The 24,792-nt window shown below is 52.4% G+C and overlaps 1 protein-coding gene across 1 annotated transcript in view; it reads right to left on the minus strand.

Moving 5' to 3' along the window:
• Nucleotides 1–2,218: 2,218 nt before the first annotated feature.
• GLB1L2 (galactosidase beta 1 like 2) overlaps nucleotides 2,219–24,792 on the minus strand; it is a 41,961-nt gene continuing 19,387 nt past the window's right edge. Inside the window, exons 6-19 of the mRNA XM_069468664.1 lie at nucleotides 21,302–21,394; nucleotides 17,985–18,066; nucleotides 13,040–13,110; nucleotides 9,954–10,038; nucleotides 8,642–8,779; nucleotides 8,022–8,102; nucleotides 7,497–7,603; nucleotides 6,829–6,969; nucleotides 6,490–6,561; nucleotides 6,138–6,216; nucleotides 4,379–4,466; nucleotides 3,998–4,109; nucleotides 3,469–3,585; nucleotides 2,219–3,199 (exon numbers count right to left, since the gene is read on the minus strand). Of these exons, the coding sequence (XP_069324765.1) occupies nucleotides 3,113–3,199; nucleotides 3,469–3,585; nucleotides 3,998–4,109; nucleotides 4,379–4,466; nucleotides 6,138–6,216; nucleotides 6,490–6,561; nucleotides 6,829–6,969; nucleotides 7,497–7,603; nucleotides 8,022–8,102; nucleotides 8,642–8,779; nucleotides 9,954–10,038; nucleotides 13,040–13,110; nucleotides 17,985–18,066; nucleotides 21,302–21,394 (1,353 nt within the window). The 3' untranslated portion in view covers nucleotides 2,219–3,112. The remainder of the gene's footprint in view (nucleotides 3,200–3,468; nucleotides 3,586–3,997; nucleotides 4,110–4,378; nucleotides 4,467–6,137; nucleotides 6,217–6,489; nucleotides 6,562–6,828; nucleotides 6,970–7,496; nucleotides 7,604–8,021; nucleotides 8,103–8,641; nucleotides 8,780–9,953; nucleotides 10,039–13,039; nucleotides 13,111–17,984; nucleotides 18,067–21,301; nucleotides 21,395–24,792) is intronic.

Genomic DNA, 24,792 nt, shown 5'->3' on the forward strand with positions numbered 1-24,792 from the left:
TCCTCTTCAGCCCTGCCTTATTCTCATTTATTAATTTAACCATCCAACAAATATTTGTCAGGTGCCCATTATGAATAGACTTTACTCTAGGAGCTGGCGCGCAGCGGTGAGAAAACAAAGCCCTCATCCTCGCGGAGCCCACCTCCTAATGAGAGGAGACAGACAGTCCCGGGTGTCCAGCATTTCAGATGTGGCCTGCTGTGAGGAGGACGGAGCCGCTGGCTGGAGAGCGCAGCAGTGGAGAGGGAGGTCAGAAAGGCCTGCCCCAGGAGGCGACAGCGGAGCAACACCCGACACGCAGCTCCCAGGGCTGCCCCAGGCGGGAGAGGGCCGAGCAGGCTCACAGATGGGCACAGGGGCCCATGTGGCTGTGACTGGCAGGGGGTGGGGAGTGGTGGGGGGAGGCCAGGTGGGCGTGGGAGGAGGAAGGCCAGAATATGGTCACCCAGGAACTCGGCTTCAACTCCGAGGGCAGTGAGGAGGCTGTGGAGGGTTTAGCACAGAGGACGGATACGGTCTACTGCCTTTCAGAGAGCCACCCTGCTTCCTGGAGCACTGTCGGGGGGCGGGGCGGCAGCTGGGCAAGGGCGCCAGCTTGGGGCAGAGAGAAGTGGCCGAATTCTGGATGTGTTTAGGGGGTCGAGCCAGGAGCATTTGCCAGTGGGTTGGAGGTGGGAGATAAGGATAGTCTGAGACACCGAACTGCCATAGGGCCAGGGTGCAGGATGGGCGACACGGAGGAAATCAGAGCTCTGTTCCAGATGCCTGCTAGAGCGTGCCGGAGAGCAGGCCAGGGGAGTGCCCACACACCTGGATGGAGCTCAGAGCAGACCAGCACTGGGGGGCATTAGTGTCGAGGCTGTTCACAAAGCCACGGTGTCACAGGTGAGACCCCATGCAGTGAGTGTGGACAGAGGCCCCCAGCATGCAGAGGCTGGGGCATGAGGAGGGGTCTTCCAAAGAGACTGGGATGAGGCCGTGCAGTGCAGAAGCCCCGGGCAATCCTACTCCCCTCTGGAGAATAAGCTCTGCCAAAACGCGCTTCGACAGAGAAGCCGCGGGGTTAACTGGCAGAGAAGGACAAGAATAAGAAGTTGGTGCGGGAAGACCTCACCTTAGGAAACAAAACTCCTGTTCAGGTTTGCATAAAAGTGTAATTCAAGGGGATTCGTCATTCTACAAAAGGATTCACAGTAAGACTCCCTTGAATTCCAGCTCCCTGTCACATCTTCCAACAGAATCCAGCTCACACACAGCTTTGCAGAAACACACGCTCCTTGCTCCCTGGCTCGGGCCACACCCAAGTAGCCCTGGTCTCATCCACATCTTAGCCCGATGCTTGCTGTTCCGAGCCAGATCTGGAAGCTCTGGTAAGTTTGGGCAAAATTAGGGACTCTGCCCCCATTTTGCTCCCTCGCCACTCTGTCCACGAGCTCTACTCTGACAAGCTCCATCTCTCTGCCCCAAGTGGGGCCCACATGCCATCTGCCCTTGACCATCTGCCCTTGACCTGCTCAGCCCCGGGCCCTGGGGCTGCACACCGCAGATGTCCCCCAGCGCGCCACGCACAGGAAGCAAGCCTGCTGGCTGCGTGAGCCCCACGGCCAGCACTGCCGCCTGTCTTTGCTGGGCTCCCAGTATGTGCACTGTGCTGGGGAGGCGTGTGCAGTTTGACCTTGACTGTGATTGAAGATAACTCGTTAGGGGCAGTAGATGCCAGATTGTGAAGAAAAACTCACACCCCCGCCCACCCAGCTAACTTACATGTAGCACTCTTGGCTCTCCGGCAGATTTTTACCCCCGCCCACAAGAGTGGATTTGTACTTGACCTCTCCTCTCCAGGGCACTTCCAATCCAGCGACATTTCAAGGGGAGTCGCGGTCAGGAGGGGTGGCGGGAAGCCAGGGGTGTGGACCATCCACCACTGGGGACGGTCAGCGTCTGCACCCTCAAGGACCAGCTGGGCTGAACGTGAGCCTGACCCCAACCTGCCTCTCTGCTGGCTTAGGGTGGCACAGATGAGACCAGACACATCACCCAGGAGGGTTTGATTCAACTTCGCTTTATTGCAATTCAGGACGGTGAGCCTGAGCCGAACCATTGCACTTGATCCCCGGAACAAGTCTCAAATTTGGACATGGACACAGCTGTGAAGGAGGGTGGCCTCTCCTTCCTGCTGCCTGTGTGTGGGGTGGGGTTGGGGGGGGGGTGCGGGTAGAGGGGTGGGTGACCGAGCTGGGGGCAAGGCCTGTGGGCCTGTGGCCACCCGAACCTTCCTGGGGCCACCTGCCCAACAACCCTGAGCTGGGCCTCTGTCCTCTCCCTCTGCAGACGCTCAGAGATGGCTGTGGTTTCTGTGGGATCCACCCATACTCCTCAACTGATGTGTGTTTTCACTAAGTAAAACTGGAAATACTCGCTAATTTAGGGAAAGAAGCGGCTGAGTATCTCTGTTTCTCAAGCTCGGCTTGTCACCCGTCAGATGCAGCGAGACTGGAAAGGAGAAATCACGTGTTTCTCAAGTGGAGTTTCTTCGCGAATCCCAGAGAAGGCTCGGGGAAGGTTGTGAAGGAAGAACAAAGTCAATGCAGGTGAGACACTCCCCTTCCCTATCCTCTACAGATGGTGACAGACCCACGATTTCAGGAACACAAAGGGCCCGGGAGGGACGTGTCCCCACCAAGCGCATTCAAGGAGCAGACTGCCGCGGGCGGGACTGGCGGCACAGGGGGAGATGCCCACCTCGTTTCAGCCCATGTTCTGAGGGTCCCGGGTGTGCAGCACTTGGGGATCTGATTAAACGCTGCCACCCACACAGAGACAACCCTCCGCTTCTCCCAGAGGAACAGGGAGGCAGGAAAGGCGCCACCAACAAAGCCAGCTGAGAAGCCACCTGGGCACGAGGGGGCCCTCCACGCCATCCCACGTTTCTCTTCAGTTGCGGGTTCTGAACTGAGGTGGGGGCAGACAGGAGCCCCTTGGTCCCTGAGGTTGCTACTTAAGGACGCTCCTGCAGGGGAGGGTGCCAGGGAGCAGCCCGCTGGGGCTCGGTGCCCACTGGAGGAGGTGGCGCTCGCCTGCGCCCCCAGAAGGAGGTGCCGGGCGGTGCTGCTCACTTAAGGTACTGGTTCCTGCCTAGGTTGGGGGTTTCAGTGGACTGTATCATCGGGCCTGCCATCATCTCCTCGAAAATGATCACCTGGGGAGACAAGGGCTGGGTGTGAGAGCCGCTGAGCTTGGTCCCGGAGCCGGACAAGGGCACTGTGAGGCGGCAGGGTGGGAAGGGAAGGGTTTGGGAACCAGGCTGGAAGGAACAGGGACCCTCATCGGCACCAAGGAAGAGGGAGGAAGAGGCTGACTGAAACTTCTGCCCTCACCAAGGGCTCCCAGGGAAACACTGATGCCAGGGAGGGCAGGGACGGGCCAGGTGTCTCGGGGGAAAGGGAAGGAGGCTGGACATGTTCCCACCTGGTTGATTCCTGTGTACAACCAGGGACCGGGCAGGTAGAGGGTCTTTTGGGGTCCAATGTTCCAATAGCGTCCAAGGTTTTGGCCATTGACGAATACGACCCCCTTCTCCCAGCCCTTCAAACAGAGTAGGAAGGGTATTAGTCTACCGTGAAAGCCACCAAATATACAGGCACACAGGAAGGCAGAAACAAACACACACTACGCATTCTTTTCTCAGGTTCTGAGAGACCACAGTGAGCCACGGTTTGAACAACCGCAAGGGTCAAGGATGGGGTGTCTGTCTCCTGTCCCACTAGCTCTAAGCATCCCCGGCAGGGCACCCAAGCTCAGACTGACGTATGAAGCTGGGCCCGAAGAAACACCAGGTAGTGCTTCTGCTTTGCGCCTGCGCCCCGAGCCTTCGGATAGGGAGGCCCGCTGGGCGCAGGCTGCAGAGGGATCCGGCAGGCCAAGCACTTGTAGCTTTGGGCTCAGGGCCCTCTGAGAGGGAGAGAGGACACCCTGGCAGGGAAGGGGGCCTACAGACCTCCAGCTTCAGAAAGGTGTCAGAAGGGGAAGGGCCAACTGACAAGCCGCCCAGGAAGAAAGCAGGAAACGTAGGTGCTTCTGGGAGAGAACTCCATTTGTCAATGCCGAACCTAAGGGCAGAACACGGGGCAGGAGGGGGAGGCACTTTCTCAGATCTGCTTGCAGGGCTGCACCTAATTCCCAAGCATGTTTCTTCCCCATCCAAGGCCCTCAAGGCACCCCCCGTCCTGCTCAGGGTCTGCTCCCATGGTGCTACCCTCCCCTTGGGCACGCCGCTGCGGCCTCCGGGTCTGGGCACACGCACGGGCCCAGCGGGGTGAGGAAGAGCGTTGTCCGCTGCACACTGTGAGCTCACACGCTGCACAGGGCAGGGACCCACCTCTGAAAGAAGCTCTGTTTCATATCCAAGCTGTAGATTCTGAATTTTTTCAGGGGAGAATCATCCAGATAGAGATTTCCAATTAAACCTGTGGGAGGGAGGCAAGGAGACACGAGCAGGCCCTAAGACCAGGCCAGGGCCACCGGAGGCAAGTTCTTGGGAAGTTCAGGTGCTGAAGTATAGCGTAGGCTGCCCAAGCAGCTCTCCACTTGGAACAAAACCTCCCTAGAAGGCCCGAGGAGGACGAGAATGAGGAAGAGCCTAAGGTTTTTCAGGGAAGAAGGACACATCTGAGGTCGGTGACAGAGCAGAGGTGTCACAGGGCAAGAACAACCTCCAGCCTCCCCTGAGGGATGCTCCAGATGACCAAGAGGTCACAGGGGTTCTGACCTAGCTGCAGCGTCAGTCTCAGTGGAGTCCAGAGTAAATGGACCTAATAACTCAGCCAGAAATCCTGTGCACCACCGAGGATTAAAGATACATTTTAAAGTATTTAAACTGTGAGCAGAGGGCACTATCACTTGGGTATCCAATGCTGAGGAACTGCACACACTTGAGTAGCGACGGACGGATTAGTGCCCTGGGGACTGGGCCAGCCACGGCGGTCCCAGAGTGGCTCCCACGGTCCTCCCGCCCACGGCGCTGCTGAGTCGCCAGAGTGGAACTCGGAGACTGGGGACTGTGCAGAGGCGTCCCAGGGCCTGGGGGGAGGTCTGTGACTTACACCAGCGCACTACAGGAAGAGGACAGGGCTCCGCAGAGAGCGGCCGGGACACCTGTGATGAGGGTTCTGGGGACACAAAGGCTGAAGCAAGGGTGGGGCCGGCAGTTCCTTCTAACCCAAGAGAACAAGGAAGGACATGAGGATGGACCCAGGGCGCTGGGACAGGGAGAGGAACCTCGGCAACTGTCCAGGGGAGGGAGGGAGCTGAGGGAGCGCCACGAGCCACTTGGAGAGGTCCTGACCCTCAGGATCCAGGAGGCCCCACCTCTGGGCCACATCGCTTCCTTGGCTGGCCACCAGAAGGCTCTCGGCTGAAATTCCGACCAAGGAAGAGCTTTGCGAGTTTCCTCCATTACAGACACAAACACCCCTGAGAGCACGGGGAGGTCGCCAATTCTGTCCGCCGTAGTAGGATTTATTTTGTCTGAGTTTTTGTTTTTAATAACTTACCTGAAACCACCCACATTTAGACTGATAGATTTTTTTTTTTAAGGGAAGGGTTAAATTAAGGCATAAAAGATTTAGTCGGCCAGAAAAAATGCAGTGAACTGGTGGGATATTCCCAGAGGGGCACGTTGTCAAGGGGTTTTGCTGACTGTATGTCTCGCTTCCTGCCCCCACCACACCTGAGACAATCTATGGCTCCCCAAGACGGATGGAGAAAAGACATCCAGTGTGGAGGCCCAAGAAGGCCGGCCCTGGGCCCCGCTTTGGATTCCTGGGAATCGCGTCCCTGGCTGCTCAGCACTGCCCCGGCAGACGTCCCCTGCTGGAGCCCACTGCAGCCGGGAGACCGGAGGCCAGCTCAGTTCCTGTGCGTGCACGGACACCACAGGCGTGCAGGGCTGAAGGGAAGGAGGCCAGAACCCCGCGGGCTTCCCTGGCCCACTCAGACCTGGCCTCACGTGTAGGACAACCAGCCCCCACCTCCGCCCCGGGCCTCACAGCCTGCTGGCGTGTGGCACAGACATGGGACAGCCCACATGTGCCACACACACACGGGCTGCTCTTTTCTCAGCGTGTGCCGGGACCCACCTTTGCGCTGGTCATCAATATTATCCCCATAGTTGACTCGCCCACGATTCTCCACCAAGATCCTCAGCACCATGTGACCCTGCCAGGAACACAGTGGCCGATGATGACTGCCAGAATACCTGGCCAGACAGTCACAGCCGCACCTCGGGACTTGTGTGTGGAGCCCAGTCCTTCGCTCCACTCTGAGGGTGGCAGTGAGCGCCCCAGCTGGTCAGACGGCCATGCTTGCCCCTCTCCACCTGCAGCTCACGGGTAAGGAGCCGCCTGTCTTCTAGCTCTTTCTCTGTGACTCCCACCAGACTCCCTCGGAAGTAGCTGGGGCCAGCCGTGGCCTGCTCCCAGGATAACAAACCTGGACCAACGGGATTACGATCCTCGTTGTCTTATAGTCCAAGAATCCTATGGATACCGTGTTCATAAACACCTGCCGGAGGGAACAGAGGAAAGCATCAAGGGTCACCAGGAGGCAAGGCAAGAGGGACCTCTGCCAAGCCAAGAAGGTGGCAGCACAGTGTCACACGGGCCAAGGCGGGGGTCAGCCAGGAAGGGTACAAATGAATGCCCACCAGCATGGCTGGGAAAGATCAAAAGCCACCAGGCACAGACAATTTTTACACGCTGACAGCAGAGTCAGGCGTACATTGCAGAGCTGGTCACTAGGAGGTCACAGCAATTAAAGAGGTGCTCCTACCTGCCCCCGATCTCGCACAAGACCGCTGAGGATGCCGGACGAGGTGATGGTGGTCTCATACAGAATGTACCCAAAGGACTGGCCATTCCCCTCATTGACTGGCAGGTTCTCCATGTTGATGGGCTTCTCAGACTTGACTGGCTACGTACAGAAGAGACAGGAGCCCAGGGCCAGGCTCAGGACGGAGTGGCAGCAGCATCTTCTAGGCTGCGGGGTAGCAGACAGGCCCCGCCCGGGAGCTGGCACGCGGGGCAAGAGGCAGGGGCTCTGACGTCTCATCACACTCAACCCGTGGCTCTCCGGGGTCACAGGGATGAGGGATGGGACACCGGGGTAATAGGAGGGTAGAGCCCTGCAATCGAGCGGACTTTTAGCTCTGGAACCACGGTTGTTTTTGCAAATAGCACCCTCCGAACCAGCTGCGGCAGGCGATCCCCTCACAGGGGAGGAGGCCATTCCTCTGCCCCCTCCCTCCTCTCTGAGGCTGGAGAAAGGAAAGGCCCATGGGGACCCCCCATTCTTCTCCCAGTTCCCTTGTTCCTTCCACTTCATACTCTAGCATGAGTTGCCCCTCTTCACTCTGAGCTCTAAGTTGGAGAGTGGACTCCACGCCATCAACAGTGGGCTTCCCTCCCCCCAGCACCCCCATGACTGCCCGCAGCACTCACCTCCCCCAGGTACTTGAGGGCGTCCCACAGGGACAGGTAGAAAGCTGGCATCATCGGCTCATACGTAGTCTTGGGGAGAAGGTCAGGTGGGGGAGGGAGAGGGGCACCTGCCACACAGACACACAGCAGGGCTGTCCCCAAACGACCCAGATTGCCAATGCCTCTGCCACCCCCCACCCAGCTCCTCCCCCCGGGCTGGTGTGCCCGTCTCCTCGCGCCAACAGGAACAGGGCAGGTGTCAGCCCACACCTAGACCCCTGTTAGAGGGCAATGCCTTGGGGACAGTGGGGGTCTCATATCCACGTGAGAGAAGGAGCCTTGACACTACAAATACGGAGGTGACGCTGGCAAGGTGTGAACTACGATGGAAACAGTCAGTGTCTCCGACTCTCCCGTCCTTGTCTAGGATGCTCTTGCACACAGATTGGCGGGGTTGGGGGGGACAGCAAGGAGAGAACTTGTTCAGGGTCTCAGAGCAGAGGCAAGGGCCTGAGCCAGAGGTGACACCTGCAGTTTGCTGGGTACCTGAGAGGGAGCCAAAGAAGTCTCGAAGCTTGATATACTTGGCTGTGTAATCTCCGGCCTCTGTCAGCACAGCGTCATAGTCTGCAAGACACCGGAGCCTGCTGAGGTCATTCCCGTCCCCAGGACGTGCATACGGCAGCACACAGAGAGGGAAGCTAGGGTAGGGCAGCAGGGTCCTCATCTCAGCAGTTTGGGAGGCAAAACACTCTAAATACTAAATACCATAAAACACTATAAAACTGCCCACGATCACAGCATGACTCTAAATTTCTCGCTGCAGATGGAATTTCTACCCTCTGGGGACTCTAAACCTAAAGCGGGGCAGGGCCACATGCCCTCAAGGGCCTGGGTAGGGAGGGGAGGCTGCGTCCCTCCTGTCACCCTGGGGGGGGGCCTCCTCTCAGCTCCAAGAGGCCTCTGGGCCGAGCAGCTGGCTCATGGCGCACCGACCGCCTTCACCTCCCACTGCTCTGGAAGTCTGAAGAGACCACTCGGGCAAAGCCCCTACCTTCCCACACACTTTATAGCCAGCAGCATTAAGGGTGCCAGAGTTGGCCCTAAAGTCCTCTCCGCACACGTGCTGGGGCGGGCTGGGGAGGGCAGCGCTGAGGGGTACTTGCCGTAGCTGGTGACATCTGACTCGTACTCATGGAAGTGCATGGCTCCACTGATGAAGCCGAAATTGGTGCCTCCGTGGAACATGTAGAGGTTGATGGAGGAGCCGGCATCGACGATGGTGGACACTGTCTTTAAAACCTCTACAGAAGGGGACAGAGGGACATGCGGAGCGACTCAGCGTCTGAGCGAGCCACAGGTCCCTTCGCTGCTCTCATCCTCCCAAACCTCCGCCCCAAGACCAGCGTCCTTGCCCTGTCCCCCGGCGCTCACTAAAACCCCAATCACAGAAGATCAGGGGAGGAGGAAGGGACTGGGCCCTCCAGCCAGTGCACGGCTCCCCTGCACCTCGCTCTGTAGAACGTGCCGAGATGGGCTCATCGGTAGAGATCTAATCCTGACCATCTGCCCGGCCCTACCTTTACTAGGAAATGAACCAGGATATGACAAGATATTATCAAAGGAGAAAAATAAATGGCTACTAAGGACATGCTTTATTAATATAAATCAAAGAAATGCAAACTAAACAATGACATCTCAAACAGGCAAATAGTAAAAATTATCTTAATACTCGATGAGTATGTGGGACATGGGTACTCTCATTTCATAATGGTGCATAAAAATGGCTACAATGTTTCTGGAGGGCAGTCTGGTAAACACACATGGGAGAATTGCACTAACATAGCAATTCTTTTGCTTATCATAGGGAAATAATACTCCAGGTGTGCAAAAACACGTAACATGCCAGGTATGCAAAAACACATGTTCAAGGATGTTCAGTGAAATGGCATTCAATTAACAAAACCACTAGAAACAACCTAAGAGACTGGGCCAATAAACTGTGGTTTAGAATGGGGTTCTTCACATTCGTTAAACAGGGATCTAAGTCTGTATCTAGAAGTGGAGAAAGCTGGCCATAGGTGTCATTACTGGCACACGCAGGGGGCACACAGCACGGCATGACCGCACCTGGCTACCTCTGTGTGCACGTACAGGTAGAGAGGTACAGAGAACTGCCTGCACGGTATACAGCACAACGCCCTCTCTGGGCTCTGAGAGTTGCATTTCTTCTTTATATCTTTTTGTACATTTTCTGAATGTTTGCAATAGGGCATGCATTACTAATTACAAAAACATTTAAAAAGCAGTGTTAAACCCTACCGTTCACTTTAAGTGTCAAGACAAATGACTCTGGAGTATCAAGAGCTGACTACGACACCCTACAGCTGAGTCACATCCACTGGCAGGTTATTTGAAACTGACTCTTACTTCTTAGGTTGACACACATACTGGATGCCGGTGCCGCAAAACACTCACCAGAAGAATCCAAGATATTGTGAGGGCCTCCCCACGAGTCAAACCACCCGGTCCAGTACTCCATCACCATCTTGGGCTGAATCCCCTGGGCACCACAAAGTGACAGTCAGAAGGGCAGGCTGGCCCAAAGATGCCAGGTGTGCAAAAACACGTGTTCAAGGATGTTCACGGAAATGGTGTTCAATTAACAAAACCCACCCAGGACCCCTTGACATAGAGGCCTTTGGAAGCAGAGCACAGATGAGGGCTGAATGCCCCTGCACTGGCTCACTCACCTCATACAGCTTCCACACCTGTAGGTGCAGAGCAGAAGCGGCCACAAAAGTCAGTGCAATAGACCTTAATAGCTTGATGTGGTTTTAATGTCACATACGTGCTAGCAAGAAGATATTAGTGTGCTTTCCAGATCAAGCCAAGCTTTGCCTATCTCCTTCCAGAGAAGGAAAATGTTCTATCCAGGGTAACTCCAAGGATAACTCTAGACATGCTGAGAGGCACACTGGGGACACAGCACCCCCCAGGTGCTGCTTCCCCTTAGCCAGAAGAGTCAGAGGCTACAGAGGGGGCCCTCCCCAAGGTCTAGCTTACTTTAAACAGCAGTTTGCAACAATTTTCTGAACCCCAAAATCAGGGCCTTACAGCACAGCTACAAATGCAGGCTCTGCAGCCACAATCGGGACTCACACCTTGGCTGGGACACTCAACAAGTGTTGCTCCAGAATACTGACTTTGCCGCAGCATGGCCCCAAGGAGGCAGAGGTCATTCCTGGGACCATGCTCTACTCCACCGTGTTTGCAAAAGCCCCAGAGCACCTGGGCGAGGTGTAAGGACTAATATGTTGGTATTTCAGGCTCTGCACTGGAAAGCCTTTCTCATTCACTCAGTAACTGTTTATCAAGTCTGCTCTCTGTCAGCAATGGCCTTATACTTAGAAGGCAACTGTATACACAGCAACCAAATCTGACCCAGAGTGATGGGACACCTGTGGTCCACTGAGTAGAAGGCACCAGCCGTACCTGGGTAAAAGCCAAAGAAGTCCCAATAATTTCTTAGCAAGACTGTGGCTTGGTTTTCTTTATGAGCCATCTACCTCCCAAGAAGGGAGGTACATACTGTGCCACCTTTAAGTCGCCAAAAACGGACAAGCAGATTCTAAGTCCCACATCTCAGGAGTCTCCAGTACCTGGAGTGGGCTCCTTGGCTTAAGGGTGCCAGGGCCAAGGAAAGTGGGTGTCCCCCGTGCCCCAGGTCACGGCACTGCACAACGGCATTAAGAGCTGGAGCTCCGCAAGCAGATGGCGCTGGAATCCCTAATGCCTGCTTCCTGGGTGCCTTGTCCATTCTACGGCTGTCTCCTTCAGTGTCCAATAGTAATAACAGTAGCAGCCTGCGTGGTGAGGGGACAGCCAGATGAGACAGTGCACATAAGCCCTCAGCACACAGTGCCTGCAGACAGGAAGTGCTCAAGAAACACTGGCATCATTCCCTTCACCGTAGGCATGGACATTCAGGACTGGCCAGGTGCTACTGGACAGCCCAAAGTCAAGCAGACCTGGGCCTGTGTTGTGCATTAGATATTGGAACAAAGAAGCACCCAAGTCCCCTTCCTCACAAAAAATAGACATCTTCGGACTGCACAGAGAACCCTTCGGCAGTGCCGTTCTATTAACAGGACAACCAGCCTGGGAAGACACAGGTGTGGCTACTGCTCCAAGGATGACCGTGAGGGAACCAACCTGAGGCTTCCAGCTGCATCCGCTGCTGAACTGGGCACTTTCCAGGTGTCACCTCCTTGGAGCCTAAGCAACCCTGTGAGTGGGTACTATGAGCAGACGACTCTCATCATCCCGCTAGCGGAAGAGATGCACAGAGAGCTTAAGTAACTCCCCCGGGTCACACGCTGCAGCGTGGCCAGGTGGCTGCAGGGGCAGCTCACGGCATCCCGTACTTCTCTCTGGCAGCACTCAGGCTCGATTCTACTTAGTTATGGGGAAATTGTATATTTCATATGTCCCCAAGTAGGTTATATGCCCCAAGAGGACAGAGACCCCATCGTCTCAGTGATGAAGTGCCACCACTCCAGACACGGGGCGGGCACTCAGGAAGTGCTGGAAGAAGGAAAGAAAGAGGACAGGACTCAATTTGGATCCTTCTGGATCCACAAACTGTTCCTTGGTCTGTCACACAGAAGTCCGCCTGGGAGCAGGTCCCATCCCGTCCCACCTCCTCGTGGGAACCTTCCCCGCCCATTCTGGCTGCCGTCTGCCATCTACACTGCAGCAGTAGTTACATGAAACACATGTGGCCCTCATCCCACGTGGCCTCACGCTGCTGTGGTGACTCCACGTGGCTGCGCCTGAAGACGCGACCCTGGCTCTAAAGGCCGTCAGCTGGGATGGAAAAACAGCCCAGACGCTCGGTCAGTACAAACACTCCAGCAGCTCTCGCTCCAGGGACCAGTGTGGACATGCAACAGGTGGGGAGGTCTGGGTGCATTCACACCCTTCAGTGAGCCAGGTGACAGGGGGCTGCAGCTTGGCCCGATCACATCCGTCTCTTTAGCATAGAAACACGAACTCAAGAGAGGTCAGTCAGAACAGGAGGGCTCTGTGAATGCCCGTCAATCTGACAGATGTTGAGATACATCCACACACTCTTCTCTCTCTCCTTCTGACCTCAAGTAGACCAGGCTTCCTATCTTGCTGATGACAATGATCTCTCTGGGACTGGAGGGGCCCTACAGGTTAAGGTCAGACACCCACGTGGCACAGGACAGGGAAGCGTTTCTGTTCATAGTGGAGTCCATAAAAGCCTAGTCAAGAGCCCTCCACGGAGCACCGAAAGGGCCCCTCTGACAAGGGCAGCGAATCTCACGTACACTGCGTCAGGCTGCACAGCAACACCCCCCGGAGCAGCTTCTGAGCGCGTCCCTGCAGGCACAAGGCAACACGGGCCAGGAGCTGACAGGCTGGGACGGCCCAGAGTCCTCCTCCCTGCTCTGTGGAACCTGAGCACAGCGACAGGCATTCGGAATCCCTGCATGCGTGCTGAGCAGGGCCGGCGGCTTCCCTTGGGCCAGACTTACCTGGACACTTAAGAGAAGGCTGGTCAGCAGCGGCAGCTCCTGTGGCGACTGCAAGTTGATGGTGGCCAGCACTGTCCAGGAAAAGGAGGAGAAAGAGACAAAGTACTGTCCGAAAGCCACGGACTGTCTATATCACCCCAGACCCCCTCAGTGCACCAGCACAACGCAGTAACCGTTCTGGACACCGTTCTGTCTCCCACTAGAGGTCCGTGTGCCTCTGATGCCAGGAGACAGACGTGTCTGGTTCATCTCGGAGATTCCACCACGCAGCACGGAGCTGATGCAGCGGCCACTCGTTTAGGCATCTGCCCCTGATTAACTGTGATTTTTACAAGCAGAGCGTGTACTTCTGTTATTCTTCTGTAGGAACCAGAGCCTGATCTGTACTTGGCACCCCAAGCATCCAGTAGGGCAATGACCTAAACAAAGACTTCTGTCTTATTTCTTGATAAGGGCTAATCTTCCATTCTACTCCGTAATGTGTTCCTTGTAAAATTTAAAGTGCTATTTTCAGTGGTTTTCCATCAGTGAAATATACGCTCGAGGAAGATGCGCTAAGTTTGTTCAATTTCCAAAGACCCCTCAGCCCACCCAGCTGCAGAGCTTGGCCACCTGAACAGCGAGGCTCACGGTGCAGGCCAGGTTGGGCTCCAGTGGGCCCAGGGAGGCAGGACAGAGACGGAGCCGGCCTGGCAAGCCCAGCCACCCTGAGGCTCTCCTGTGGGACGTAAGTTCCCGATTACCAGTGAGGAAAGACAAACATAGCTTGGGCCCCAAGGGGTGCAATAACTTGCCTCAGGGTCACAGAGTCAGTGAACGGCAGAGCAGAACTACAAACACGGCCCACCTGACATGATCCATCGCCTGGTGCCGCCCCTGTCCTCCAGCCACCCACTTGATGAGACCCTGCACTCAGACCCCGCTCGCCTCAGTTAGAAGCCCCTAGAAGACTGGGGCCTGCCTGAAACTGACCAGGCAGAAATCCCAAAGTTCAAGGATTCACACGGCTCCCCCAACACAAGCGTCTCTTTCGTACCCTTCCTGACACCTCACGAAAACACTAGAGGATGGACAAGTAGACGGCCACAAGGAACAGGAAGGGAGAGGAGACGTTAAGAAATCCCAGGACACTGGAAAAGGACGTCAGGACTGACGGCAGCCCAGCAGAGCAAGAGAAGTGACAGCCACCTCCCACTGCAGCCCCAGGCCTCACCCCACTCCCAGCCCCCAGCCCTGTCCCCAGCCTCCGGCCTCCTTCCCACCTGTGCCTGTCCCCTCCTCAGGGACCTGCACAGCTCCAGGCCTGGGGGGGAGAGGGCGAGGTGGGAGGTGAAGCATGAAAGGCGGGCAGTCCGGACAAGGGCTGTCCTGATAGCAACAGCTGCTTCTCCAGAGACACTCACTAGTGCCAAAGATAACACCTCCAAACACCGACATTTGAGTTCCCTCCTTGAAAGAGCCACCGCAGCCCAGTCCCCTGTGGAGAAGAGCTCCCGTCAGCAGCCTCCCCCGCATGGAAGCCCCTAAGCAGCGATTGCTGCCTCCTCCTCACGCTGCTCAGGAGGAGCCGAAGGCCGAGAACAGCCCCGAGCGGGAAACTGACCACAACGGGCAGCGGGAAAACAGAGCAAGCAGAACCAATGAAAGGAGCACACACTGTTTTTTTAAAAAGTAAAATATCGTCAGAGAGACATAGTATGCACTTAGTGAAAAAAGTATGCTATGAGAAGAGAAATATATTCAGGAGATAACAGAAGGACTAGAAGATAGAAGTTGAGGAAGTCACCCAGAAAGTAGAACTAAAGAACAGAGAAAAAAATAGAAAAGATAAGAGACTTGGAGGACGGATATGAAAGTCCAGTACACGGGCAGCGGGAATGACGGGGAGGGCAGAGGAAAAGATGGCAGAGCTTTGTGGAACAAACGCGACGGTCAGGTGGCCGCCATGGGTGGACAGAGACGTGCCGATGCCCACGACCCACGGGAGCCCCGTGAAGGTGAAGAAAGCCTCACACACACAATGTCACTGTGAAGGGCCAGAATACCAAGGATAAAAAGAAAATCCTAAAATGTTCTAGACACAGTGGGGGCGGGGGAGAACAGGACACCTAGAAGGGTCAGGGACGAGCACGGCAGTGTGCCGCACAGCCACAGTGGGAGCAGGACATAAGGGGCAGGGCCTGCAAAGTGCCAGGGAAGAGGACCCCACACAAGAGTTCGGTCTCAGGATAGAGCCACGTAGCAGGCTACCAGGCAGACCAGCAACACCAGAGCCAGGTCTCCGGACAGCCAGAGCGGACCTGCCATAACGGCTGATGCCTACAGGCATCTGAAAAATACCTGTGACAGGTGTCAGGAAGGTCTCTGGCAAAGTATTTGTTTAAATGAGAAGGTGGTTGGGAGGGGGTGAGGGAGAAAGGGGAAAAAGGAGAAGAGTTGAAATGAAAAGAAAAACAAATGGGACAATTACACTGCAAGTGGAAACTAAGCACACTGAAAAGCAAGGTGTCGCCGGGCACCCGAGAGTTCACAGACACCGTGCAGGAGGTGGCCACGGGCAGCAGCGGCCGCCGGGCACCCGAGAGTTCACAGACACCGTGCAGGAGGTGGCCACGGGCAGCAGCGGCCGCCGGGCACCCGAGAGTTCACAGACACCGTGCAGGAGGTGGCCACGGGCAGCAGCGGCCGCCGGGCACCCGAGAGTTCACAGACACCGTGCAGGAGGTGGCCACGGGCAGCAGCGGCCGCCGGGCACCCGAGAGTTCACAGACACCGTGCAGGAGGTGGCCACGGGCAGCAGCGGCCGCCGGGCACCCGAGAGTTCACAGACACCGTGCAGGAGGTGGCCACGGGCAGCAGCGGCCGCCGGGCACCCGAGAGTTCACAGACACCGTGCAGGAGGTGGCCACGGGCAGCAGCGGCCGCCGGACACCCGAGAATTCGCAAACACCGTGCAGGGGTGGCCACGGGCAGCAGCGGCCGCCGGACACCCGAGAATTCGCAAACACCGTGCAGGAGGTGGCCACGGGCAGCAGCGGCCGCCGGACACCCGAGAATTCGCAAACACCGTGCAGGGGTGGCCACGGGCAGCAGCTGCAGGGAGGGATCCGCATGTGTCCGTGATGCCCGTGCCATCAGGACTGTGAACAGCTACGCTGGCAGGAAAGGGGCGAGGGCAGCAAAGAAAGCCAAGTCATCACTGGAACAAGATGCCAATAGGCAGAACTGAAAGCAAGTTCTGAATGCAGGGTTCTATGTGCATGTTGTTGAGAAATATGAAGGAAAATACCTGAAGAAAAAGTCAGAAGAGTTGAAAATGGTCATTTCTGATGAATGGGATGAGGAAGCAGGCAACACTGCGTTTCTCCGTAAGCATTTTCTATCATTTATTTTTAGTCCATGTGGATGCATTATTTTAACTAATTTTTTAATACTTAATGAAAAAAAATTTCCAGGCAGCAGGTGGCACCCGGGGCACGAGGGCAGTGCCTGCAGGAAGGAGGGGGACACAGAGAAGGCAGCCTGCTCTCGGAGACGCCCAGCATCCTCACCCTCGCAGGGCCTGTCATCAGGAGACCGCCAAGTGCTGAAAATGTACAGCGGGATCAAAGGAGTCTCCCCTGCGTGGCCACAGCCCCTCCAGCCTGCGCCAGGGCGCGGAAGCAGCCACGGGGAGGCAGTGCCACCGCGTGGACAGAGCGGGAATTGCTGCTGGTCCTTGTCCTGCCCTGAGATGCCGGGTCTGGGTCCCTGACCAACTTGCTCTGCCTGGGGACCAGAACCTTCTCCTCCCCATTCATCCAACAGTCATTCCCTGCGCCACATGCCAGGCACTGCTGCACGGATATAGAGACAGACGTCTCTATCTTCAAGCAGCTCAGGCTATGGAGGGAAATGCAAAAGAGCACAGCGAAGCGTAGGACATGCAGTGGGGCAGCGGGACCGCAGGATGGCCCGCCGCAGCCCGTAGGGGGGCGCTTCATCTTCTCAGTCCACAAACCAGGTCTGTGCGGGAGAGCACAGCCTGACAGGACAGGCGAAGCCCAGCCCCGCAGGGCTTACTGCTTTGGCGAAACAATGAATAAACTACCCCGAATGTTAGAGGGCAAAAGGCAGCAGGGGAGAAGGCTAGGGAGCCCCAGGAAGAAGTGCTGTTCCAAATGGGGTGCTCAGAGAAAGCCTCACTGTGAACAAGGAGGCCTCAGCAGCCGCGCCGCTCTCTGGAAGGAGTGTACAGTCCCCAGGGCTGGGGTCCAGTGTATGCCAGGAACAGCAGGGAGGGTGGAAAAGAGTGGGCAAAGGGGAGCAGCAGGGGGAGCTCAGCTGGCCGGGAGGCCGGTGGGGATGCCCTTCTGGGTCATTCTCAGAACTTGCGCTTCACTCTGAGCTGGGGACACCTGGAGTTCCCGCGGGAAGTAAGATAATCCGGATGACATTTTCAAAGGCGCGCACACACAGGCTGCTGTGTTGGGAAAAAGCTGTAGAGGAGTCCTTGAATAAAAGGGAGGTCAGCCCAAACGCTACGGCAGCAACGTGAGCGAGGAACGGTGCCTCAGGTGAGGTGGTGAGACCTGTTTGGATTCCGGATGTACTGGGAGGTGAAAGCTCAAGATGAAAAGGATGTGATGATGGCGGGTGTGCCGGGCACACGGCGCGGAGGGCTCAGAGGACTACAAGGTTTGGGGCCTGCGCAGTCGGGGAAAGCAGCGGCCATTTTCTGGCAGAAGGAAGCCCGCAAGCAGGGCAGTGGTCTGCAGAGCGCGGTCGGTGCCCCGAGAGCTCGGCAGGGTGGGAGCGCAGCTGCAGGGCTGACCAGGGCACCTCCGTGTCTGGCACGGCCCTCCAACCCTCTGCAGCCCAGGGCCCCAGGGAAAGTCCTGCTGGTGTCTCAACCCCGCCTGGGGGAGCCCCCGGCCCGGCGGGGCAGCTGCCTGCCCCTAGGTACCTCCATGCACGAGTCCCTTGCTCAGGCCATCCTTGTTGTCTGAAGTCAAGAGCAGCTCCACAATGCCGCGGTCCTCCAAGGCCTGTGGGGGAGAAATAAGATAAGTCATCGTCTGCCCTCATTCCTCAGTGTCACACGGCTGGGGACGGGGTAGCCTGAAGAGTAAGAGGGAGAGATTCTAAATAAAGCATTTATTTCTCTGTGGAAAACAGAAAGCCCCCATCTGTGCCTGCCGTTCTCAGCAGAGCCGCAGACAGCTTAATTCCAGCCACATCAGGAGAGGGGCCCCCTTGGTTGTTCCGATCCTGCAAGGTGCGGGTCTGGCTGATTTGCTGTTCCTCAGGGGAGCCCGCTGCTATGTCACCCCCCAGAGACACATGTTGGGCCCCAGCGAGGGGCTCAGGCCTCTGGGACAACACCCACACCATGAGCAGGCAGCCTGTCCCTGCCCCATGCCGAGCCAGCAGGGGCTTGGGCGACAGCCTTGCCCAGTCATGTGCCCGGGTGCGCTGCCCAAACCCAGCAGAGCAGGAAGCACTTCTAGAGGCTGCACTTCAGAGGGTGAGGAAGTGCAAGAAACACACTGTGCTTGAGCAGCAGTGACTAGTACTACGCTCAGAACAACCACTAACATTTATGGAGCATTTGCTACCATTTAGGCCTTCTGCTAAGCACTTTACACACTGCCCTATTCGATCTTCATGATTAATATCCTAATAAGAGAAGAGGAGGCTCAGCGAGGCTGGCTTGGGTGTCACGGGTTGCAGAGCTACTGGAGAGCATGGGCCTGAACCCAGAGCCCGTCCTCTTTGAAAGGCTCTGCGCTGGGGCTCTGGGCTCTTGTATCAGAAACCTCAGCAAAGGAGATGGATCTCCCTATAATTTCCTCTCCAGACATGACAAAACTGCTTATTTCAACTGCATTCTTTTGGAAATTGGGGAGGCAGAGAGATAATCCGGTAGGTGAACAAAGCTCATGTCTAACCCCATGGGCTGTAAGGAGCCAGCAGAGGGGCTGAACTTCTCAGGCATGAAACTGAGAATTTAGTCCGCAAGGCCTAAATCTACTGCCTTATAACTAACTAGTGTTGGAGCTCAGAACACAGTACCCCAGGATGAGGGCCTCAGAAACAAAAGTTTTTCTCTGACCTTCTCCTGTCCTCCTATGTCCCAGTCCCACTCTTCCCTGAGGTTAGCCGTAGGAACTAGAATCCCTCTTCCCCAAGGTGGGCCATAGAAACCAGAACCCCTTTTCTCAAAATCCAGCCATAAAACCTAAAATTATTCTGCGTAAAAATTGGCCGTAAAGAAACTATCTGACCTACCTTGTTTGACTGTAGGTCCTAAGACCCCCAGTCCAGAGAGGGCCCTGCCCCACACCCAGAGCAAGGAATGCTGCCCAGAGAGGCCAGGAAGAATCCAGACAGACAGGCCTTGCTGGGTTTCCCACTCGGTCTGTTAGCATTAGCTCATACCCTTTCTGTCCAATCACATTTCCACATGGCTGTCCACATTCTGCTGAATCTAAGCATAAAAATGGACAATTTTCCCTGTATCTTTGGGTCTTCATTCTAAAAGCTCCCTTGTACACATGTTAAATAAAGTTGTATGACTTTTCTCCTATTAATCAATCTGCCTTACGTCACTGATTTTTCAGCGAAGTTTTCAGAGGCAAAGGGCCTTGGTCCCTACACTAATCATTCCCTGATATTTAACGAGCATTCACATAGCTTCCTACTATATATGCAAACACTTACCTTTTCCTGGGCACTCGTGTACTGACCCCACCCCGTCAGGGATAAAACCCATTTCCCGAACACCAGCAGCCTGCCAAGTGCCGCCAGGGCTTTGTGCCTGTTATCTCACTGTCCTCACGCCACCTTAGAGAAGTGCCTTCTTGTCTCCCTCGCGCACATGATGAAACTAAGACCCATAAAGGTGATGTGACTCGCCCAAGGTCATTCAATACTGGCACTGCTGCTTCTCTTTGTCCACCTGAGTCACGTGGGTACCTTTGCCCCGATACCAGGGAAGCATGGCTGAACAGGCCAGGTCCCTGAAGGAGCCACCGCTCCTCTCTGTCTGCTGAGAGGAGCTCGCCTTCTCTGCAGCTGAGTAATTCAGTAACAACTACTGGAGAAGCCCCAGAGGCCGAGAGATAGTCTGAGGGAACCAGGTGTCGCCGCCGGAGAAGCTCTCAACTCCTTTGCCTGGGATAGAATCTTCCCAGCTAATTCAAAGACAAGAGGAAGCCGGAGGTGTGCGCTAATTCCGACTGAACTTGCTCCTTCCCAGCTTGAGGAATGCCACCCTTCTGGACACAGCCTTGCTCCCTACTAACAGGGCCTTCTGCAGGCGGGAAGAAGGATAAGAACCTGCAAGCTGGAGTGTTTGAGCCTCAGTATCATCTGTAAGAACTGATATAATTTCCAAATGGAAAATGAATGTGCACATGACAGCAGAAGAGATGCTGTCCAGGACATCAAGGGACAAAGCCATCCAGCCTTCAATCAGGTGGATTCACTGAGGCTACTTAACATGTCCTCAACTCACACCACAGCCGGACCTCCAAAGCATGCTGAAGTAATGCCATGGACTCTATCAAGGGCCTGTGTATCGACAACTTACTGTGTACCTACAACAGTACTAAGCTGCATGAGCCCACAGAATACTCACAATTCAGAGAGGCAAATACTCTCATTAGCCCCACTTTATAGAAGAGGAAAAAGAGGTTTAGAAAAATCAAGGCATTTGTTCAAGGTCTCAGCTACTAAGCGACAGAAACAAGATCTATGAGCCTGTTTTTTTAAGTGTTACTCTGCCCTTCCCTGATTTGCTGTATATTAAACCCATGGTTCTCAACTTCCCCCACACATTGGAATCGGACGTCTGAGACCATCCCAGAGATTCTTATTTAACTGGTGTGGTATATGGCCTCGGCACAGGGATGTTTTTTAAGCTCCCCTGTAAAGCCAATGTACAGTCAAGGCCGAGAAGCACTGATTTAGATGCTGGAATGAGGACAGCCTCTCCAAAAAACCTTCCCTAATCATCACTACTCAATCAAGCCAATTCCTTTATTCTTGGCCCCTGAAACACCAGATGTGTACTATAATCCCAAATTAAACTCAGTCAATAAAAGGTAAATAAGTGGTAACCCTACTAAAATAAGACAATGGAGAAAAATTCACTGATTAATAAATGGTGTTGGGAGATGAGCTATTAATGAGAAAAATATTAGACCCACATGTCACAATATAACCCATAATACACTCCAAAGGAAAGAATATAAACAAAAAACCCAGGCTGACTCTTACCTTTTTGATGTAAGGCATATACGCAGGGTCTTTGTTGTAGGAACCATATTCATTCTCCACTTGCACAGCAATGATGGGTCCCCCATGCTTGTACTGGGGAGAAGAGATGAACGATCAGAAGCTGAGTTTCTAGTGGGAAATGGATGATCTAAATTCACCAATTACTACAAAATATCCCATTTGAAAACATAAGTCTCAGAAGGTTTGTTATATATTTGAGAGTGACATCTGTAATACAGTGTAGTAGAAAGCACCAGGCCCTCATTCTCCCATGGAAACATCAAAGAAACAACTACAGATGGACTAAAATAACTTTATAGAAGCTCTGGAAACCACTCCAAGATCTAAACAAACAGGTGAATGCCCAGTCAAAAAAAAGCTACATGCAAAATGGTGGGAAATTTTATGATGCTGGTACTTGCCCTTGCCCTACCCCTCCTCAGTGTAGCATGGAGTGGTCAGGAGGAAGTGTCCTGATCCCCAGCTTCCCACCTCAGGATGAAAAGCACAAAATAGGACTTGTTTACAATGTTCTGGCTTGTCTGTGCACTGCCCAGTGGACTGGTTTCTGTCTCATCTGATGTGGAGCTCAGACAGGAAACGTCAGCATAATTTGGACCTCAAGCTGGAAGCTGCAGAAGCAGTGGCAGGTACCACAACATGTGGAAACTGCTGGGGGTCTACAAACTTGGGGCAAGGAATTATGGGCAGAAGAATATGATAGAACATCTAAGGACCCAAGAAGCTGAGATGAGACATTTTAAAGAAGCCAGGGGGAAAAAAAAAAAAACAAAAAAAAAACACATACACAGGTGTAGACAGGACACATGCCCATAAAAAGATCTGAGATCTTAAGTCTTCACCCTGGGCTGATCTCCAGGCTCAGGGGCCCACTAATGAGTGAAAGCCTTCCCTGACAGTCTGCAAAGACTGGAAGAGTTGTTTTTTATTTTTCAAATGCTCAACATTCAACAACACCAAAAAACAACACGTACAAAGAAACAGGGAAATATGACTCATTCAAATGAACAAAATAAATCTCCAAAAACAGTCTCTGAAGAAACACACATATTAGACTTTGTAGAAAAAGACTTTATAACAATTTTTGTAAATATGCTCAAAGAGCTAAAGAAAAAAACTAACAAAGAACTAAAAGGAACATAAAAATGATACATGAACAACATAAGAATATCAACAAAGAAATAGAAATTATTAAAAAAGAACCAAATAGAAAATCTGGGACTGAAAATTATAATATCTAAATTTAAAGATTCACCTAGAGTACAACTGCAGACTCAAACAGGCAGGACAAAGACTAAGTGAAGTTGAGGATAGGTCATTTGAAATCACTGAGTCTGAGGAGCAAAAAAAAAAAAGAAGAAAAGTGACCAGAGCCTAAGGACTTATGCAACACCATTAAGCAGACCAATATACTCATTCTGGAGATCCTAGGAGGAAAAGAGAGGAAAAGGGAAAGAGAAATTATTTGAAGGAAGAAATAATGGCTGAAAACCTCTCAAATTTGAGGAAAGACATGACTATGTGAATCTGAGAAGCTCAATAAACTCCAAGGAGGATAACCCAGAGAGCCACACAGTGACACATTATAATAGAACTGTTGAAAGACAAAAACAAAGAGAGATTCTTGAATGCAGCAAGAGAAAAGTGATTTGTCACATACAAGGGATCCTCAATAAAACTATAAAGGATATCTCAGCAGAAACTTTGCCGGCCAGAAGGCAGTGGGATGATATAATCAAAATGCTGAAAGAAAAAAAAATGTATTAACTGGAAATTCTATATCCAGGAAAACTGTCCTTCAAAAGTGAGGAAGAAATCAAGATACTCCCAGACAAAGAAAAGCTGAGGGAGTTCATTACCACTAGATCTGCCTTACAAAAAAAATGCCTTAAGTTGAAATGAAAGGATCCTACCCAGTAACTTGAAGCTGTATGAAAATATAAAGTTCTCTAGTAAAGGCAAATACATGAAAAATATGCAAAACATTATTATAATTTTAGTTTACAATGCAATTTACATTCTACAAGATTTAAAAGACAAATGCATAAAAATAATTATCAATGTATGCTAATGGGTGTGTCATATATAAAGACATAATTTGTAACATCAAGTGGAAGAGCAGAACTGTAAAGGAGTAGAGTTTTTGTATGCAATTGAAGTTAAGTTGGCATCCATTTAAGATAGAATGTCACAACTTTAGAATATTGTATGTGATCCGATGGGAAACACAAAAAAATCTATAAAATATACACAAAATAAAATTAAAAGGGAATCACTATAAGAAAGTGTCACTATACAAAAAACAACTAGACACAAAGGAAGGCATTAATGGAGAAAATGAGGGACAAAAAAGCTGTAAGACATACAGAAAACAACAAAATGGCAAAAGTAAGTGTTTCTCTATCAGTAATTACTTTAAATATAAATGGATTAAACCCCCCAATCAAAAGAGATACATTGGCAGAATGGATAAAAAAATAATATCCAACTATATGCTGTCTATAAGATACTCACTTTAGATTTAAGCATACACAAAGGTTGAAAGTGAAAGAATAGAAAAGTTATTTCATGCAAACAGTAACCAAAAGAGAGCAGAGATGGCTTTAATGATATCAAACAAAATAGAATTTATACCAAAAACTGTTACAAGAGAAAACAGGAAGACATTATAATAATATATATATAATGATAAAAGGGTCAATTCACCAAGAATATATAACAATTATAAACATATATGCACCAAATACCAGGACTCCAAAGTATATGAACCAAACTGACAGAATTGTAGGGAGAAATACAAAATGGCTCAACAATAGTAATAGCGAAAAAAAAAAATAATAGTAGTGCAGTTGACTAAACATCCCACTATCAAAAATTAATAGAACAACTACACGGAAAATCAGTAACAACATAGAGGACTCAACACTATGGACTAACAGATATATATATATATACACAATACTCCATTCTAAAACAGCACAATACATATTTTTCTCACAGGCACATAGAACACTCTCCAAGATAGAGTATATGTTAGGCCACAAAACAAGCTTTAATAAATTTAAAAGATTGAATTCATACAGTTTCTTTTCCAATCACAATGGAATGACACTAGAAATCAATAACAAAAGGAAAACCAAAAAATGCAAATATGTGGAAATTAACACACTCTTAAATAACCAATGGCTCAAAGAGAAAATTGTAAGATAAACTAGAAAATATCTTGAGACAAATTAAAACAAAAACACAACAAATTGATGGGATGCAGTGAAAGTGCTAAGAGAGAAATTTATAGCTTGAATATATTTAAAGGATGAAAGGTCTCACATCAATAACCTAACTTTATACCTTAAAAAAACTAAAAAAAGGAAACAAACTAAATTCAAAGGTGGCAGAAGAAAGGAAATAACAAAGATTAGAGCAGAGGATAAAAGAAAGAATATAAAAATAATAAAAAAATTTAACAAAAC

This window comes from Eulemur rufifrons, chromosome 6 (genome assembly GCF_041146395.1).
Source record: "Eulemur rufifrons isolate Redbay chromosome 6, OSU_ERuf_1, whole genome shotgun sequence".
Lineage (NCBI taxonomy): Eukaryota > Metazoa > Chordata > Mammalia > Primates > Lemuridae > Eulemur > Eulemur rufifrons.